The 21,555-nt window shown below is 44.3% G+C and overlaps 1 protein-coding gene across 2 annotated transcripts in view; it reads left to right on the top strand.

Annotated features, from left to right (window-relative positions):
• The window catches only part of LOC141050662 (uncharacterized), a 56,296-nt gene extending 47,455 nt beyond the window's left edge, over positions 1–8,841 (top strand). For both annotated transcript variants that reach the window (XM_073547252.1, XM_073547253.1), the window contains 2 exons: positions 4,927–5,020; positions 5,673–8,841. In XM_073547252.1, the coding sequence (XP_073403353.1) occupies positions 4,927–5,020; positions 5,673–5,775 (197 nt within the window). In that variant the 3' untranslated portion in view covers positions 5,776–8,841. The remainder of the gene's footprint in view (positions 1–4,926; positions 5,021–5,672) is intronic.
• The last annotated feature ends 12,714 nt before the right edge of the window (positions 8,842–21,555 follow it).

The raw sequence follows: 21,555 nt of genomic DNA, 5'->3' as shown, positions 1-21,555 counted from the left end.
GTTTAGCTCCCTCCAACCAATGTCTCCACTCCTCAAATGCCCATTTCATGGCTAACAGTTCCCAATTCCCCACAACATAGTTACGTTTGGATGGGGAGACCTTTCGGGAAAAGAAAGCACAGGGATTCATTTTAGATGTTACAGGATCTTTTTGGACAAAACAGCTCCTGCACCAATCTCAGAAGCATCCACCTCTACCTGAAACGGGAGTGAGACATCAGGTTGCCGCAAAACCGGAGCAGAAGTGAACCTTCGCTTCAGCTCCTGAAGGGAAGAAACAGCCTCCGGAGACCAATTCAGCACATCAGCACCCTTCTTAGTCAAATCAGTCAATGGTTTGGCAATACCAGAAAAATTAGCTATAAATTTACGATAAAAATTAGCAAAACCCAAAAACTTCTGAAGGGCCTTCAAAGAAGTGGGCTGAACCCAATCATAAATGGCCTGTACCTTGGTCGGGTCCATTTCAATAGTTGACGGAGACAAAATAAATACCAAAAATGAAATCCTCTGTACACCAAAAAGGCATTTCGATCCCTTGACATACAGGGAATTCTCCCTCAAAATCCGGAACACAGTCCGAACATGTTCCACATGAGAGTCCCAATCCTTGGAAAAGATCAAAATATCATCCAGATAGATGATCAAAAATTTATCCACCAAGTCTTGGAAAATATCATTCATGAAGCACTGGAAGACAGAAGGGGCATTAGTGAGCCCAAAAGGCATCACCAGGTACTCAAAATGTCCCTCCGGAGTATTAAACGCCGTCTTCCATTCATCCCCATGCTTAATGCGAATAAGATTATACGCCCCCTGAGGTCAAGCTTTGTAAGGCTGGTTTCACATTAGCGCTTTTTAAGCGCACGCACGGGCGGGGGGTAGCTCCGCCCCCGAGCTGGCTCTCTGCCCGGCGTGCCCGCCCCTTGCTTGTAGCGCCGCCTCCTAGCGCACAGCGGCGCCTGCGATCGGCGCACCCTATCTTTAGCATAGGGTGCGCAGATCGTGCGCAGGCCGTGTGCTAGTTGCGCTTTGACCTGCGCTGCGCACTTTTGACGGTGCGCCGTGCGCGCCAAAATCAAACTTTTCGGATTTTGGCGCGCACGGCGCACCGTCAAAAGTGCGCAGCGCAGGTCAAAGCGCAACTAGCGCACGGCCTACGCACGATCTGCGCACCCCATGCTAAAGATAGGGTGCGCCGATCGCAGGTGCCGCTGTGCGCTAGGAGGCGGCGCTACAAGCAAGGGGCGGGCACGCCGGGCAAAGAGTCGGCTCGGGGGCGGAGCTACCCCCGGCCGTGCGTGCGCTTAAAAAGCGCTAATGTGAAACCAGCCTAAACCAGCAAGCACCTTTAACTCTGGAGAATAGATCAGAAATCAGGGGTAACGGATACTGATATTTAACAGTAATTTTGTTGAGGGAACGATAGTCAATACAAGGCCTTAATGACCCATCTTTCTTAGCCACGAAAAAAACCCCAGCACCTAAGGGTGAAGAGGATGGTCTAATATGACCCTTCTCCAACGACTCCTTAACATAGGATCGCATAGCCTCGTGCTCGGGTACAGATAAATTGAAAAGTCGACCCTTGGGAAATTTACACCTAGGGCTCAGCTCAATTGCACAGTCATAACTCCTATGAGGAGGCAAAGACGCAGACTCATTCTCACTAAATACATCATAAAAATCAGCCAAATAGTCAGGAACATCATGCGACTGGGGAGAGGCGGAGAAAACTGGAGCATCACTAAGGGCACACCGACAACCCCAACTCACCACAGACACAGATTTCCAATCCAAAACTGGATTATGGATTTGCAACCAGGGAAACCCCAGAACAATGGTATCATGCAAATTATGCAACACCAAAAATCTGCAATTCTCTTGATGGTCTGGGGCGACCCGCATTACCACCTGGGTCCAAAACTGAGGTTTATTCTTCGCCAAAGGAGTAGCATCAATACCCCTCAAAGGGATAGGCGTCCGCAGAGGTGTCATAGGAAATCCACAATGTTTAGCAAAATCCAAGTCCATCAGGTTCAGAGCTGCTCCCGAATCCATAAAAGCCTTAGCGGAAAATGTGGACAGGGAGCAGATCAGAGTAATTGCCAGAAGAAACTTAGGTTGAACACCACCCACAGCAAATGTGTGTGCAAAACGTTTCTCTCGTTTAGGGCAGACAGAAATAATATGCGAGGCATCACCACAGAAGAAACACAGCTTATTACGCCTTCTGAACTCCTGACGTTGCGCCCTAGACAAAACTCTATCACATTGCATAGGTTCAGATATTTGTTCAATAGGTGGCAACACCTCTCGTGCGGTTTTGCGTTCACGCAAACGCCGATCAACCTGAATGGCTAATGACATAGAATCATCAAGACCAGAAGGAACAGGAAATCCCACCATAGTATCTTTTACGGTTTCTGACAAACCCTTCCGAAAGAGAGCTGCCAAGGCACAATCATTCCAGGTAGTAAGGACCGCCCACTTTCGGAATTTTTGACAGTACAACTCTGCAGAATCCCGACCCTGGCTCAATGCCAACAGGGCCTTTTCAGCCTGATCAATAGCATTAGGTTCATCATACAACAACCCCAAGGCTTGAAAAAATGCATTCACATTAGTAAGAATAGGATCATCAGGTTTCAAAGAAAACGCCCAATCCTGGGGATCGCCGCGCAGCAAAGAGATGACAATTTTAACCTGCTGCGCGGAGCTCCCCGACGAGTTAGGCTTCAAGGCAAAAAATAATTTACAATTATTCTTAAAATTCAAAAATTTAGACCGATCCCCAAAAAACACATCAGGAGTAGGGATCTTTGGTTCAGCAGCATGTGAATGAGCAAGATAGGCGGAAATTCCCCACACTTCAGCAGTGAGCTGCTCCACACGATCAGACAATTGCTTCATCTCCATTGTGAAAGAAAAAAAAATTCCCCCTACGGCCTCAGAGACATAGAGGAAAAAATATACACAAAAAAAAAAATTCTGACTAACTCTTTTTTTTTTTTTTTTTACAATTCTTTCCTGCTATTGAGTACCCTAGGATCTGCGGTATGGCTGGTGATTCTGTTATGAATGAGTCACCGAAGGAGGAAAAAACAAAAATACAAGCGAAGTCCAGAAAACCGGAGAGGTTGGTAGCTATCGGATTGCAGACCCCTGATCCTATCCACAACAACTAACAGTAGCCGTGGGGGGTTCCTACGATGCCCTAGACCCCTCGATCACAGGCGGAGAACTAAATAGGCCTAAAGAAAGAAAGGGGAAATCTAAACTGCCCCAGAGCAGACCCCAAAGCAATAGGCAGCCCCCAACATATAATGACGGTGAAGCAAGATGAAAACACTAACACAGATAGAAAGATAGGTTGAGCAAACGATGGGGCCCAAGCTAACTAAAAAGGACAGGACAGAAAAGCTGCTGTCTGCAATCCGAAAAAAACCCTACCAAAAAATGTCCCAACTGTCTGATAGGAAAAACAGGACCTGAAGTCGCTAGGACCTCAAAATGACTATATCAGCACTCAGGTAAATTCTGAAGACAGAGCAAAGAGAAAAACTGATCAGAGACAAAAATGGAACTCAGCACACCCCCGACCGGGGATGGCTGAACTCCAAAAAACAAGGTAAACAAAACAAAACTAATAAGTTTAATAGCAGAGTAAAAACTTATCTTTGGGAAGCAGGAATCAGACTGGTCTCCAAGAATCCAGCAGAGAAATCACCAGCGACTCAGAAGGGCGTTGGCTGCCTTACATCCAGTCAGAATTTCCTGTTACCCAGTCATCATCTACCAGATCAGGTGTTTGGTAATCAGCCTCACTACCTTCCTTCACCAGAAGAGGGAGTTCATCAGACATCGACGGTGAAGGGGAAAATGAACTCACAACAGTTCCCCATTACAAGATTCAATTGAGAGGGTACATCAGGGTAATAGCGTTGCTATTCAGCCCCCTGCCCTAATATAATGTGTTTTTTTTCAAGTGATGAAGTGGCATGAGAAAATGATATCATCCTCCTGGAGTCTTGCTGCACAGGCAGTGAGGACAGCAGCAAAGGTTAGAGCTCGATGTTGGAGCAGAAGATAATTCCATTGTTATTGCTATTTAAGTTTGTGTGAAGAGGAGTTATATTGGGGGACAGTGAGGAGAGGGACAGTGGAGTGGGGCACTGGGCAGAGGGAACAGATTGGGGACAGTGGAAAGGAGATCACATGGGGGGTACAAAAGCATTTGAGACATTATGCAGGACATATTCATGACGGTGGTAGTGTAGAGGCCATAGTTCATAAGGCGGATTGTGTGGATGCCATGTACCATAAAAGAGACAATTTAGAGTCATATTTTGTGTAGAAAAAGTTAGGGGCAATTATTTATTCAGGGAAGCAACATGGGCTGATATTTTTATTCTGGAGCATTAAAATCACACTATTATTTTTAAGTACATCGTGTCGGGATGTGCTGCGGAAGACCAAAGACCACGTTGGGTCATGAGGCTATTCTTAGTGAGATACTCAATGATAGCATCTCCTAGAAAAATCCTCAATGATTTTGCACACACTGAAGGGTAAACTTGCCAGCCTATAATTTCCAGGCCCGGTTTTTGCCTCCTTTTTGAATATTGGTGCCACATTTCTGGTGATATATTTCTGTACTGATGGTGGTTCTGGTTATGTATTCTTGTGCTGTTATTGGTTCTGAACCTGGACATACTGTAAGTAGCAATCCATAACTTATCAGATAACGTGATACACGGCTGTGTTAATAAAGTATGGTGCAATCTGACAAGAAGTCAGGTTGTGTGACTGAGGCTGAACATCTAATAATCCCATTATCTGATAATAATTATCTGACACAATCCTTTAATTTATATTATAACCGTAAAGATTAACTTCCACTAATTTCATCTTAATCAATTTCAGGTGAAAGAAAGCAAAACAATGATCAAATTGCAAAACAAGATATTGGAAGCGGAATACAAAGCACAATACAATTCTTAGGAAACATCAGTACACGGTAAGTTCCTATCACTCCTGACATCGTGCAGTAAATGACGGCGTGTGATCAGTGTTACCGGTGACGGCCGGTGAGGAGACAGTCAGTGACCGCTGAGACATCTTTACACTGATATCAGCCATCCTGTAGTGTGAGGATTGTGTCTGACATCTAGAGTTTCACCAAATGGGGATCTCCCTAATAAGATCATCTCATATTGCCATAATGCACATAATATCCACCTCCTTTAGACTGTAAGCTCTTAGGGTCAGTTCTTTTTACTTTTCTTCCATTGTGAGATATTACCATGACCTGGCTATAAGATGTAACTGTATATACAGATTTTTACTGTTTATTTATTACTATCATTATGCCATGTTTTGTCCATTTCATCCCTGTCCCCGTTGATTTCTGCAGCCTCAGTATTTCCCTGTATATACAGTGACTATTGTCCCATAAGTTAGCGGAGTATACAGTCATCAGAGACAAAGCACAGGAGACCACCAAGAAGCTTCTTCTGTGACCATCGATTATTTTTGGACCTTCAGGTCTTGCAGTTATAGTTAGACATCCCCGGTACCCAGAGCAACACTGACACGACAAGGAACATCATCCTGAGCTTTTATGACTTGGAAGGTTCAAAAATAGAAGTAATGTGTGTTGTATTTTGTAGGATGATAAAAACCCTTACTGTGAACAAGACTGATGTAGCAGAAGAGGCCGAGGAGAAGACAGAAGCAGAACTTCAGGAAGAAACCAAAATCCTGGCTCTTTAGAAGGACGGAAGATGTTAATATCTTCCCTGTATTTCTATATCTGGGGTTATATACAGAAAGCAGTGACTGTCTCGCCGATATCACTCCCCACAGATATTGGTGTTATATTGACGATGTGTCAGGGCCGAGCTGAGTGCTGGATTATACGTGGATCCATTCTGCAGCCACGGTCTTTATACACTGAGGTCCTTGTGAAAGAAGCGGAGAGTGACCCATAATAAGAGCCGTTTACAGGATTGTGGGGGCTTCAGTAAGTGCGGACGGCAGGAAAGTGTGAGGTCGGAACCATGAAATGTGAAGATAAAAAATGATTTGACCGATTTCCTATTTAGCAGTTCCCACCACACTTTGTCCCTTCATATCTGTACACACTGACTCTAGTGATGGCTCCTTCAGTTTTATGAATTAACCTCTTTTTAAAAATGGCAGCGCTATTATTTAAGACTAGCACAGTAAGCTCTTACTAGCAGGTCATTCCTCCTAATGTCAGATATGGTCTGTATGTGTGACCTCTGAAATGTGAAGTTCTGTAAATATGCTGGTGCTATATGAATGAAGATTAATATACAGTATTGTGCCTTAGTTTTTAAGGTATTCTGCATAGTAAAAAGCTTTAACACATAGAAGTTTAAATTATTTTTTATCAATTAACAAAATACAAAGTGAATGAACAAAAGGAAAATATAAATCAAATGAATGTTTGGTGTGATCACTGTTTGCCTTAAAAGAATTTAATCAAAGTATTAACTCTTGCTACACTTACACAACGCCAGGGATTTTAGTCTCATGTATGAGTAAGGGTCCCGTTTCACATAGCGATGCACCAGCGATCCCGACAACGATACGACCTGGTAAGGATTGCTGGTGCGTCGCTACATGGTCGCTAGTGAGCTGCCAAACAGGCAGATCTCTTCAGCGACGCAGCAACGATCCGGCGATCCGTATAACGACCTCGCCGGTCGTTGGTACCTTGTCACACAGCAGCTTTTCTGACAATTCCCGCCTTCGTCCCTGAGTTCTGCGTCACCAACAAGATCGCTCGTCGGCGTCAAACACAGCGATGGATGCTGGCCAGCGGGACGCCGACGATGAAAAAATGGCCCAGGACATTCGAGCACGATCAGCGATAACCAGCGGGGGGGGCCGGTCGCTGCTGCGTATCACATGTAGCGAGGTCGCTGTTGTGTCACAAAATCGGTGATGCTTCAGCGATCTCGCTATGTGAGATGGGGGCTTAACTAATTTTATTACACAGGTGATAACGATCATCGTTTCAAGTGTAGGTTGAAACAGTCATTAACTGAAATGGAAGCAGCTGTGTAGGATCCTTAAAACAGAGTGAAAAAAGGCAATCTGCTACAAAAATGACCTTGTGGAAGACTTTCTTGTCATACATCAAATACCAGGGCAAGTCTGAGCAGAGAAATAATACAGAAGGTACTTATCCTTAAAAAGCCAACCCTCGACCCAACCGCTATGTTCAGCTATCGCCCAAATCACTGCTCCCATTCGCTTCCAAACTCCTGGAGCTGCACGTCCAGGCTGAACTTTCCTCCCACCTCTCATCTAACTTGCTCTTTGACAATCTACAATCTGGTTTCCGCTCCCATCACTCCACTTAGACAGCCCTGACCAAAATTACTAAAGACCTACTTACAGCCAAAGCAAACAGACAATACTCTATGTTCCTGCTTCTAGACCTGTCCTCTGCTTTCGACACAGTTGACCACTGCCTCCTACTACAGATCCTCTCCTCCTTTGGCATCAAAGACCTCACCCTATCCTGGATCTCCTCATAACTTTCCAACCGCACATTCATCGTCTCCCACTCCCACACTACCTCCTCATCCCACCCTCTCTTTGTTGGAGTCCCCCAAGGCTCTGTTCTAGGACCCCTACTCTTCTCAATCTATACACTTGGCCTGGGACAACTCATAAAGTCCCACGGATTCCAGTACCACCTTTATGCTGATGACACTCGGATCTACCTCTCTGGCCCAGATATCACCTCTCTGCTGTCCAGAATCCCGGAGTGTCTATCAGCCATATCCTCCTTCTCCTCTCGCTTCTTCATGCTCAATGTGGACAAATCTGAACTCATCATCTTTCCTCCACCTCACAGATCTTCCTTACCTGACCTATCTATCACAATTAATGACATCACGCTTTCCCCCGTACCGGAAGTCCGTTGTCTCAGAGTAACCTTTGACTCTGCCCTGTCCTTCAAACCGCACATCCAAGCTCTTTTTTACCTGCTGTCGCCTCCAGCTCAAAAATATTTCCAGAATCAGTCCTTTCCTCAACCCTCAATCTACTAAAATGCTTGTGCATGCCCTCATTATCTCCCGCCTCGACTACTGCAACATTCTTTTCTGTGGCCTCCCTGCTAACACCCTCGCACCTCTCCAGTCCATCCTTAACACTGCTGCCTGATTAATTCATCTCTCTCCTCGCTACTCCTCCGCTTCTCCCCTCTGTAAATCTCTTCACTGGCTCCCATTCCCTCAGTGTATCCAGTTCAAATTATTAATACTGACCTGCATGACCAGCTATAACCTGTCTCCCCCATATGTCTCTGAACTAATCTCCCGGTACCTTCCTTCACGTAATCTCCGGTCCTCCCAAGACCTCCTTCTCTCCTCCACACTTATTCGCTCCTCATCCAACCGCCTCCAAGACTTCTCTAATATCCCCCATCCTCTGGAATTCTTTGCCCCAACATGTCCGACTATCAACCACATTCGGATCCTTCAGACGGAACCTGAAAACCCACCACTTCAAGAAAGCTTACAGCCTGCAATGACCCTGCTGGTTCCTCACCACTACTGGAGATATCACCTCAACCAACACCTGAACTGCTGAAACCCACCAACCTACTGTCTCCTTCCCAACCATCCTGTAGAATGTAAGCCCGAAAGGGCAGGGTCCTCTCCCCTCTGTATCAGTCTGTCATTGTTAGTTTGTAAACTGTAAGTGACATCTGTAATTTCTATGTAACCCCTTCTCCTGTACAGCACCATGGAATCAATGGTGCTATATAAATAAATCTCTATATATAAAAGTGAATGTATGTATGTATGTGTGTGTGTATTACCAACCAATCATGAAGCATCAGAGTGGGACAACAACCAAACATGAAGCATCAGAGTGGGACGCGGATGGAAAGCGGGGCTGCAGATGGATACAGCAGGACGGTGCATGGAGAGCGGGGCTGTGGAGGAAGAGAGCGGGGCTGTGGAGGGAGAGAGCGGGAGAGCAGGGCTGTGGAGGAAGAGAGCGAGGCTGTGGAGGGACAGAGCGGGAGACCAGGGCTCTGGAGGAAGAGAGCGGGGCTGTGGAGGGAGAGAAAGGGGCTGTGGAGGGACAGCGGTAAACGGATGTAGAGCGCGGCTGCGGAGGGATAGAACGGGATGGCGGGTAGAGAGTGGGGCTGTGTAAGGAGAGAGCGTGATGGTGGGTGGATAGCGGGGCTGCGGAAGGAGAGAGCGTGATGGCGGGTGGAGAGCGGGGCTGTTAAGGAAGAGAGCGGGACCCACAGTTAGGTACTATGCCTGGGCAACGTCAGGCTCTTCAGCTAGTAATAATAATAATAATACTTCATCAGCAAGGTGTCTACCAGGGAAAGATTTCTAAGGTACTTGGGCTTCAAGATGTGCTGTTCAAGCTTTTATCAAGTTACACCAACAAATAGGCAATTTTGAGGGTCATAGACACTGTGGTCGCCCAAGGAAACTTAGTGCAGCAGATGAAAGACACATAATTCTTATATCACTTCAAAATAAGAAGATGCCCAGCAGCACCTTCAGATCAGAACTAGGAGCAACCAGCTACACCCATCTACTGTTTGGAAAGGTCTAGCCAGAAGTTGTCTTTATGGAAGAATAGCAGCCAAAAAAAACATAACGTCTACATTAAAACAAGGCTAAGCAACTCGACTATGCGTGAAACCATAAGAATGGGGGAATGGGGTGCAGAAAATGTCAGCAGGTGCTCTGAACTGAGGAGTCAAATCTCTGTTTATAACAGAAGACACTTTGTTCGCTGAAGTTCTGGAGAGCGGCACAATAAGGAGTGTTTGCTGGCAATATTCTGTCCCCGGGGCCCGTGGCTGCTAATATGGCTCTGTGAGAAGCTGGATCTCCTCACCTTACTTACAATTGGCGATGGTCGCAGATAGCTTAACTCAGCTGCCGGCACACATGTTATGAAGAATCCAGAAGAGACTTTTATTTCTTTAAGAATTCTTGTTGAATGCATACACACAGCAGCAGGTAAAAAAGACTTTCTTCAGACAGACTGAAAGCACATGTGCCTCTAATGAAGCCAAGATGGAGACTGAGACACAGGGGGAAGAAGAAGGAAGTGACATCACACCCAGAAGAGGGAGACAGGGAGACAGAAGGGACAAACTTGATGGAAGGGAGGATTTCAGCTATGCAAAACATAGGAACACATAGCAACAATAAAACAATGTTTTTTTGATTTTGATACTAAAGACCCGCTTCTGCGTACTAGAGACTATGTACAAAGCCAATACAAAGCTACCCCTGCTCCTGCAATCCTTCCTGACCGCACAGATGCTCCCCCGAGACAACAGGACACAGAGTGTTTACCCGCATCCTGCACCCGAGGTCAGTACAATACGCTGCCAACCTTGCATCCTGATCCTCCTCTGTGCACTGGAATGTACCGGAAACCTGTACCTCACTAAATCTAACAGTATGAGAACTTTGCACTGACGAGAGCCAATAGCTCGAAAAAACCGTGTCTGCAAATTGAGATTCTGATTTGGCTTTTATCCTAAGTCATATTACAAGACTCGTTAAAGGGTTGATTGTGACTTGTAGGATCGCTACTACCAACAGGTGGAGCTACAGAGTTCAAGTCCTCTTTTTCTCTGAAGAGGCAATTTGCATATTATTTTCCCAGAGGAGCATTGCAAGGTGAATAAGCCTCCTTACCTTGACAAGCCAGAGCTGGCATGTCACTCTCCACAAGGAGAAACCTTACCCTTTAGACCTCAGTCCAGAGCCTCTCACCTAGCCAAATCAGTTCTCATACTTTGCACTGACGAGAGCCAGTAGCTCGAAACACCGTGTCTGCAAATTGAGATTCTGATTTGGCTTTTATCCTAAATCATATTACAAGACTCGTTGGGGGGTTGATTGTGATTTGCAGGATCGCTACTACCAACAGGTGGCGCTATAGAGTTCAAGTCCTCTTTTTCTCTGAAGAGGCAATTTGCATGCAATACAGCAAGTAAGATGTACAAGACAGTCTGTAAAATGTCTCATTCATGGGACATAACAGGCAACAGTGAAGCATGGTGGAAGGTCTTGCAAGTTTGGAGCTGCATTTTAGCTAATATAGCTGGTGCTTTGGTCAGGATTAACTCCTTCCCAATATTGGATGTACGAGTGCATTCTATTTGCAATTCTTGTAAATGGATGAACTGGTATGTCATGGTGGTTATGTGGTCACATGAGCTGTACCCTCAATATCACCACCGTAACTGATAGTGGAGCTCCTACTGTAACACTGTTCTACATATTTTCAAAAATTGTCAGGTTCAGTTATGAAACGAGCCATTTCTTAAAGATTTTCACCTCCTGAATTCAATTCTGACAATTTTAGTTGCTCTTGTTTATATCATGTCAAAGCATTTTCTTTTTACTGCTACATGTAATTATTGATGATTATTACATATAATTAATGTATAAAAGTTTCAGTACTATGAAACATGATTATTTTTGTGACTATAAGATTCAGAATGTTTTGTTATAATTTCCTGATATTTATTTAGAGGAAACTTAGCAACAATTCACATAACTAAAACCCGTCTAACGCTATTGTGAATTATATACAGTGATAGAAATTGCTCTACAACATCTGCTCCTCATTCAGTGACAACTCTTTTTTGCTTGTCTCTTGTACTCCCGCATCCAGATCATCTCATACAATTGTCCAAAAGTAATCTGCAAGCATTGGTGGATTCTATTGTCCTTGATATCTTTTCTCCTTAGCTGCAACATCTTTGTGAAATCTCTGCATTTGCATTGCTGGGTATTAGACCAGCGATCAGACAAATAAGTCTCATAGAAGTAATAAAAGAAAAGAAAATTGTAAAAATATTAAAAAAAACACAAACGACAAAAAAAGTGAGAAAAAATATTACTCCGATAAATACGCATATTTATGTAAAAACAAATAAAAAGTGCACACATTTGGTATCGCTGCATCCGGAATGTCCTGATCCTTAAAATTTTCACGCTGTTTAATCATTTCAGTGAACACCAGAAATAAATTTAAAAAAATATGTCAGAAATGTGTTTTTTCATCTTAATACTGAACAAAAAGTGGAATAAAATGTGATAAAAATGTGCATGTAAATAAAATGGTATTGCTAAAAATGACATCTTGTCCCACAAAAAAACAAATCCCCACTCATCTCATGCAGTGGAAACATTTCAAAAAAGATATAGCTTTCAGAATAGGGTGATAAAAAAAATTATATTTTGGGCCAGGCTGGAGGGACCTGAATTAGATGTGGGGCTTCACTGTCTGTGTAAGATCAATGGCCCAAAGTCATTTTACCCTTTCAATAACTTCTTTCCGTGCTCATTTTGATGCCCATTTTTGTGCCAGTTTTACAAATTTTTGTAGCTGCTTTTAAGTGCATTCACATTAGGGCTCCTCGCTGCATTGTATTTTATTATTGTTGGTTTTGATTTTTGTTGTTAAACGTGTAAAAAAAAAAAATCAGGAAATAAAAAATTGGAGAAAAAGAAACTGCAGAGAATCATGTGACACAGGATATTTGCACAGGTTCAGTGCGGGGCGGCTTCCTACTAAGAACACGTCTCATGGCTTTCCTAGGACTTCTGCTGTTTCTCCTGCTGTTCCAGCTGTTCCAGACAGGTAAGTGTTATTGTGTTGTGCGTAATGTGCGTTCCTACAAGTCGGGGGGTCGGTCACCTAAATCTTCCGTCCGGTTGTAGAACTCCAATACAGATACAGCACAGAAAGTTTCTTGCATGTTGTGTCCTGCACTGTAGACTGATACTCGATTTCACTCGCAGCTTCTCCCATTTTGTACTCCTCCCCTGTACAAGCAGAAAACTTTGTGATAAACAATGAACTTACCCACTCAGTATTTTGTCAGTATTTTACATTTTACGCTGTTGGCGCATTGGAACGATTAAATATTTGTGATTATGGAAAACGTTTTTGATTCCCTAATTTGCTAAAAAATTTCTTTGTGGAGAATCAATGTATTGAAGAGAATTACTATAAGTTAGGGAATGAGAACGCTGAGCACATCGACAAGTTAGATTCTGTACGACCAAATGTTCAATGTTACAATGTAAGGATTCATGTTCAAAGGGAATCTGTCGCCTATTTTTTTGCATAATAAGATGTGGCCACCGCCATCAGGGGCTTATCTACTGCATTCTGTAATGCATTCTGTAATGCTGTAGATAAGCCCCCGATGTAACCTGAAAGATAAGAAAAATTAGTTATATTATACTCACCCAGGGGCGGACCGGTGCGGTCTGGGTCTGGCGCCTCCCATCTTCTAGTGATGAAGTCCTCTTCCTTGCTTCCCGTCGCGGCTTCGGCGCAGGCGTACTGCTCTGCCCTGTTGAGAGTAGAGCAGAGTACTGCAGTGCGCAGGCGCCGGGAAAGGTCAGAAAGGTCCGGCACTGCACACTGCAGTACTCTGCTCTGCCCTCAACAGGGCAGGAAATGACGCTGGAGCCAGAGCCGTGACAGGAAGCAAGGAAGAGGACGTCATCGCTAGAAGATGGGAGGCGCTGGACCGGACCGCGACACCCATCGAACCGGACCGCCCCCCCAGTGAGTATAATATAACTTGTTTTTCTTATCTTTCAGGTTACATCGGGGGCTTATCTACAGCATTATAGAGTGCTGTAGATAAGCCCCTGATGGTGGTGGCCGCATCTTATATGAGAAAAAATATGTGACAGATTCCCTTTCAACAAGGTCCTTCCCGATTCTCGTCCTGTCTGACACTGTTCCCTTGTGGAGAATTGCAAAAGAACAACAAGGTTTACCCGTACAGGCCTCCAAACAAATGCACTATCAGGATGCAGTGGACCCATATAATAAAGATGGCAACACAGGTGCAAAAATACCAATCAAGCAACTGCTCCAGCCTACCAATACATGGAGGGGGCGATTGCCTGGTATGTTGATGCACAAAACAACTTGTATGCGGCGCTGTTCACACTATGGCCATGCACAGCGTCCAGGCCAGCCTAGTACCAACACCCTTCTATTAGTTCAGGCGGGCTGCCCAGCGCTAACAAAATGCATGCTGTGCATGGCCTTAGTGTGAACAGCGCCGCATACAAGTTGTTTTGTGCATCAACATACCAGGCAATCGCCCCCTCCATGTATTGGTAGGCTGGAGCAGTTGTTTGATTGGTATTTTTGCACCTGTGTTGCCATCTTTATTATATGGGTCCACTGCATCCTGATAGTGCATTTGTTTGGAGGCCTGTACGGGTAAACCTTGTTGTTCTTTTGCTGTTCTCATTATTGGAGGATTTTCAAGTCCTCTTTTTGTACTATGCTGTATTATTATCTTGTGGAGAATTGCAATCACAAGGATCGTCATTTAGGTGATTATCTGCTCATGTAAACAAACCCTTAGTTAACTACTTAATGACCATTGATGTACATGTTCATCACCGTCCATGTTCCTGAGTTGATGTTGGCTCACACGCTAAGCCTGCATCTTTCCCTGTCTAATCTTCAGCAGACTATATACACAGGAGCTCTGTATATAGTGTATAGTGTGCAGATAATACAGTGATCACCAGTGACACTATACACAAGATCTCTGTATATAGTGTACAGGTAATACACTTATCACCTGTGACATTGTACACTGGAGCTCTGTATATAGCATACAGTGAATAGTGTACAGGTAATACATGGATCACCAGTGCCATAATGCACAGGAGCTCTGCAAATAGTAAACAGTGTATAGTGTAAGTGTACAGGTAACACTGACGCACCGGTGACCTCTCTAGTTGAAGTCCTTCATCTTCACTTTTCTTCTTCATCCAGCGCAGACCGCCATCAGTTCTTACAGCCAGGACTCGTCTCTGCAGAAAATTACTCATTTATCTAGAGCACCGCTTCCAGAGCACATCCCTCAATTTTTCCCTAACTTCTGCACTATGTCAGATGAAGAAAAAAGCATTATAGTGCCACCCTGCACAGTAACAGGACCCCCACACTGAAAACAGTATCTTCAAAATATAAAATACATCACAGCACATGACAGCAGTAATAATATCCCATAATTAGCCTCTATAGTAATAATGTTCCCTATCCTGACCCATTCCTGTAATAACATCACCCTTTCTGGCCCCCATGTGTCTCATTTCTGGCCACCTTGTGTCTCATTCCCTCATTCATGGCCCCAATGTGTCTCACTACTTGCCCCCTTGTATCTGATTCCTGGCTCCTTTGTGTCTCATTCCAGGCCCCCTTGTGTCTCATTACTAACCACCTTGTGTCTCATTCTTGGCCCCCTTGTGTCTCATTCTTGGCCCCCGTGTGTCTCATTCCTTGCCTCCTTTTGTCTCATTCTTGGCTCCTTGTGTCTCATTTCTGGCCTCATATGTTTTCCTATCCTGACCCCATATGTCTCCATCCTGCCCTCATATGTTCTACCATCTTGGCCCCATGTGTCTATATCTTGGCCCCATATATTCCCCCATCCAGCCTCCATTTCTCCTCCCATTGTGGCCCCATGTGTCTCTATCCTGCCCTCATATGTCCTCCCATCCTAGGCTCATGTGTTAATCCTGCCCCCATAGAATCTCGCATCCTTGCCCCATGTGTCTCCATCCTACCCTGATGGCGGCCCTGTATATGTATATATGATTTTTAAACATTCTGTACTAAAGGTCCACAGTTTCTATGAAAGCCACACCAGAGAATGCTAATGATTCTTCTACAAATGTGACCAAAGTCCAAAACACCGTGAAAGGAATTGGGCCATGTGGACCTCACTGAAATATTTTAATATACTCAGGATCCACTCTAGGCCCCTGAATGGAGGGTGCCCCGTAGTTTTGTGCACTGCATGGATCCATCCTTGTATGACTTAATTTTTGAGACAAACGTATGCCACCAGCAGGATCAACCAGGTAGCCTGAAATGACGGGTTGCATTTGCCCTGCACTTCTGTCCTTTTAGCCTCTGAGTGTGTGACAGTAAGATTGTTCCCATTGTTAACAGCAAGCAGAGTTCTGGCAGATGGTGGTGAGGTGAAACTGAAAATACAGAAATCTCATTGTGAAATTGCTGAATATTGTAAGTATTAATTATGTGAAAGTAGAAAACCCCAATGCCCCAGAGCAGACCCCAAAGCAATAGGCAGCCCCCAACATATAATGACGGTGAAGCAAGATGAAAACACTAACACAGATAGAAAGATAGGTTGAGCAAACGATGGGGCCCAAGCTAACTAAAAAGGACAGGACAGAAAAGCTGCTGTCTGCAATCCGAAAAAAACCCTACCAAAAAATGTCCCAACTGTCTGATAGGAAAAACAGGACCTGAAGTCGCTAGGACCTCAAAATGACTATATCAGCACTCAGGTAAATTCTGAAGACAGAGCAAAGAGAAAAACTGATCAGAGACAAAAATGGAACTCAGCACACCCCCGACCGGGGATGGCTGAACTCCAAAAAACAAGGTAAACAAAACAAAACTAATAAGTTTAATAGCAGAGTAAAAACTTATCTTTGGGAAGCAGGAATCAGACTGGTCTCCAAGAATCCAGCAGAGAAATCACCAGCGACTCAGAAGGGCGTTGGCTGCCTTACATCCAGTCAGAATTTCCTGTTACCCAGTCTTCATCTACCAGATCAGGTGTTTGGTAATCAGCCTCACTACCTTCCTTCACCAGAAGAGGGAGTTCATCAGACATCGACGGTGAAGGGGAAAATGAACTCACAACAGTTCCCCATTACAAGATTCAATTGAGAGGGTACATCAGGGTAATAGCGTTGCTATTCAGCCCCCTGCCCTAATATAATGTGTTTTTTTTCAAGTGATGAAGTGGCATGAGAAAATGATATCATCCTCCTGGAGTCTTGCTGCACAGGCAGTGAGGACAGCAGCAAAGGTTAGAGCTCGATGTTGGAGCAGAAGATAATTCCATTGTTATTGCTATTTAAGTTTGTGTGAAGAGGAGTTATATTGGGGGACAGTGAGGAGAGGGACAGTGGAGTGGGGCACTGGGCAGAGGGAACAGATTGGGGACAGTGGAAAGGAGATCACATGGGGGGTACAAAAGCATTTGAGACATTATGCAGGACATATTCATGACGGTGGTAGTGTAGAGGCCATAGTTCATAAGGCGGATTGTGTGGATGCCATGTACCATAAAAGAGACAATTTAGAGTCATATTTTGTGTAGAAAAAGTTAGGGGCAATTATTTATTCAGGGAAGCAACATGGGCTGATATTTTTATTCTGGAGCATTAAAATCACACTATTATTTTTAAGTACATCGTGTCGGGATGTGCTGCGGAAGACCAGAGACCACGTTGGGTCATGAGGCTATTCTTAGTGAGATACTCAATGATAGCATCTCCTAGAAAAATCCTCAATGATTTTGCACACACTGAAGGGTAAACTTGCCAGCCTATAATTTCCAGGCCCGGTTTTTGCCTCCTTTTTGAATATTGGTGCCACATTTCTGGTGATATATTTCTGTACTGATGGTGGTTCTGGTTATGTATTCTTGTGCTGTTATTGGTTCTGAACCTGGACATACTGTAAGTAGCAATCCATAACTTATCAGATAACGTGATACACGGCTGTGTTAATAAAGTATGGTGCAATCTGACAAGAAGTCAGGTTGTGTGACTGAGGCTGAACATCTAATAATCCCATTATCTGATAATAATTATCTGACACAATCCTTTAATTTATATTATAACCGTAAAGATTAACTTCCACTAATTTCATCTTAATCAATTTCAGGTGAAAGAAAGCAAAACAATGATCAAATTGCAAAACAAGATATTGGAAGCGGAATACAAAGCACAATACAATTCTTAGGAAACATCAGTACACGGTAAGTTCCTATCACTCCTGACATCGTGCAGTAAATGACGGCGTGTGATCAGTGTTACCGGTGACGGCCGGTGAGGAGACAGTCAGTGACCGCTGAGACATCTTTACACTGATATCAGCCATCCTGTAGTGTGAGGATTGTGTCTGACATCTAGAGTTTCACCAAATGGGGATCTCCCTAATAAGATCATCTCATATTGCCATAATGCACATAATATCCACCTCCTTTAGACTGTAAGCTCTTAGGGTCAGTTCTCTTTACTTTTCTTCCATTGTGAGATATTACCATGACCTGGCTATAAGATGTAACTGTATATACAGATTTTTACTGTTTATCTATTACTATCATTATGCCATGTTTTGTCCATTTCATCCCTGTCCCCGTTGATTTCTGCAGCCTCAGTATTTCCCTGTATATACAGTGACTATTGTCCCATAAGTTAGCGGAGTATACAGTCATCAGAGACAAAGCACAGGAGACCACCAAGAAGCTTCTTCTGTGACCATCGATTATTTTTGGACCTTCAGGTCTTGCAGTTATAGTTAGACATCCCCGGTACCCAGAACAACACTGACATGACAAGGAACATCATCCTGAGCTTTTATGACTTGGAAGGTTCAAAAATAGAAGTAATGTGTGTTGTATTTTGTAGGATGATAAAAACCCTTACTGTGAACAAGACTGATGTAGCAGAAGAGGCCGAGGAGAAGACAGAAGCAGAACTTCAGGAAGAAACCAAAATCCTGGCTCTTTAGAAGGACGGAAGATGTTAATATATTCCCTGTATTTCTATGTCTGGGGTTATATACAGAAAGCAGTGACTGTCTCGCCGATATCACTCCCCACAGATATTGGTGTTATATTGACGATGTGTCAGGGCCGAGCTGAGTGCTGGATTATACGTGGATCCATTCTGCAGCCACGGTCTTTATACACTGAGGTCCTTGTGAAAGAAGTGGAGAGTGACCCATAATAAGAGCCGTTTACAGGATTGTGGGGGCTTCAGTAAGTGCGGACGGCAGGAAAGTGTGAGGTCAGAAACATGAAATGTGAAGATAAAAAATGATTTGACCGATTTCCTATTTAGCAGTTCCCACCACACTTTGTCCCTTCATATCTGTACACACTGACTCTAGTGATGGCTCCTTCAGTTTTATGAATTAACCTCTTTTTAAAAATGGCAGCGCTATTATTTAAGACTAGCACAGTAAGCTCTTACTAGCAGGTCATTCCTCCTAATGTCAGATATGGTCTGTATGTGTGACCTCTGGAATGTGAAGTTCTGTAAATATGCTGGTGCTATATGAATGAAGATTAATATACAGTATTGTGCCTTAGTTTGTCAGGTATTCTGCATAGTAAGAAGCTTTAACACATAGAAGTTTAAATTATTTATTTTTTATCAATTAACAAAATACAAAGTGAATGAACAAAAGGAAAATATAAATCAAATGAATGTTTGGTGTGATCACTGTTTGCCTTAAAAGAATGTCATCAAAGTATTAACTCTTGCTACACAGGGATTTTAGTCTCATGTATGAGTAAGGGTCCCGTTTCACATAGCGACGCAGCAACGATCCGGCGATCCGTATAACGACCTCGCCGGTCATTGGTACCTTGTCACACAGCAGCTTTTCTGATGCTTCCCGCCTGTGTCCCTGAGTTCTGCGTCGCCAACAAGGTCGTTCGTCGGCGTCAAACACAGCGATGGATGCTGGCCAGTGGGACGCCAACGATGAAAAAATGGCCCAGGACATTCGAGCACGATCAGTGATATCCAGCGGGGGGCCGGTCTCTGCTGCGTATCACATGTAGCGAGATCGCTGGCGAGGTCGCTGTTGCGTCACAAAATCGGTGATGCTTCAGCGATCTCGCTATGTGAGATGGGGGCTTAACTAATTTTATTACACAGGTGATAACGATCATCGTTTCAAGTGTAGGTTGAAACAGTCATTAACTGAAATGGAAGCAGCTGTGTAGGATCCTTAAAACAGAGTGAAAAAAGGCAATCTGCTACAAAAATGACCTTGTGGAAGACTTTCTTGTCATACATCAAATACCAGGGCAAGTCTGAGCAGAGAAATAATACAGAAGGTACTTATCCTTAAAAAGCCAACCCTCGACCCAACCGCTATGTTCAGCTATCGCCCAAATCACTGCTCCCATTCGCTTCCAAACTCCTGGAGCTGCACGTCCAGGCTGAACTTTCCTCCCACCTCTCATCTAACTTGCTCTTTGACAATCTACAATCTGGTTTCCGCTCCCATCACTCCACTTAGACAGCCCTGACCAAAATTACTAAAGACCTACTTACAGCCAAAGCAAACAGACAATACTCTATGTTCCTGCTTCTAGACCTGTCCTCTGCTTTCGACACAGTTGACCACTGCCTCCTACTACAGATCCTCTCCTCCTTTGGCATCAAAGACCTCACCCTATCCTGGATCTCCTCATAACTTTCCAACCGCACATTCATCGTCTCCCACTCCCACACTACCTCCTCATCCCACCCTCTCTTTGTTGGAGTCCCCCAAGGCTCTGTTCTAGGACCCCTACTCTTCTCAATCTATACACTTGGCCTGGGACAACTCATAAAGTCCCACGGATTCCAGTACCACCTTTATGCTGATGACACTCGGATCTACCTCTCTGGCCCAGATATCACCTCTCTGCTGTCCAGAATCCCGGAGTGTCTATCAGCCATATCCTCCTTCTCCTCTCGCTTCTTCATGCTCAATGTGGACAAATCTGAACTCATCATCTTTCCTCCACCTCACAGATCTTCCTTACCTGACCTATCTATCACAATTAATGACATCACGCTTTCCCCCGTACCGGAAGTCCGTTGTCTCAGAGTAACCTTTGACTCTGCCCTGTCCTTCAAACCGCACATCCAAGCTCTTTTTTACCTGCTGTCGCCTCCAGCTCAAAAATATTTCCAGAATCAGTCCTTTCCTCAACCCTCAATCTACTAAAATGCTTGTGCATGCCCTCATTATCTCCCGCCTCGACTACTGCAACATTCTTTTCTGTGGCCTCCCTGCTAACACCCTCGCACCTCTCCAGTCCATCCTTAACACTGCTGCCTGATTAATTCATCTCTCTCCTCGCTACTCCTCCGCTTCTCCCCTCTGTAAATCTCTTCACTGGCTCCCATTCCCTCAGCGTATCCAGTTCAAATTATTAATACTGACCTGCATGACCAGCTATAACCTGTCTCCCCCATATGTCTCTGAACTAATCTCCCGGTACCTTCCTTCACGTAATCTCCGGTCCTCCCAAGACCTCCTTCTCTCCTCCACACTTATTCGCTCCTCATCCAACCGCCTCCAAGACTTCTCTAATATCCCCCATCCTCTGGAATTCTTTGCCCCAACATGTCCGACTATCAACCACATTCGGATCCTTCAGACGGAACCTGAAAACCCACCACTTCAAGAAAGCTTACAGCCTGCAATGACCCTGCTGGTTCCTCACCACTACTGGAGATATCACCTCAACCAACACCTGAACTGCTGAAACCCACCAACCTACTGTCTCCTTCCCAACCATCCTGTAGAATGTAAGCCCGAAAGGGCAGGGTCCTCTCCCCTCTGTATCAGTCTGTCATTGTTAGTTTGTAAACTGTAAGTGACATCTGTAATTTCTATGTA

This window comes from Dendrobates tinctorius, unplaced genomic scaffold, assembly GCF_039654945.1.
Source record: "Dendrobates tinctorius isolate UK_male_01 unplaced genomic scaffold, ASM3965494v1 ptg000152l, whole genome shotgun sequence".
Taxonomy (NCBI): domain Eukaryota; kingdom Metazoa; phylum Chordata; class Amphibia; order Anura; family Dendrobatidae; genus Dendrobates; species Dendrobates tinctorius.
The sequence above is the reverse complement of the archived record's forward strand: the minus strand, read 5'-3'. Positions and strand labels throughout refer to the sequence as shown.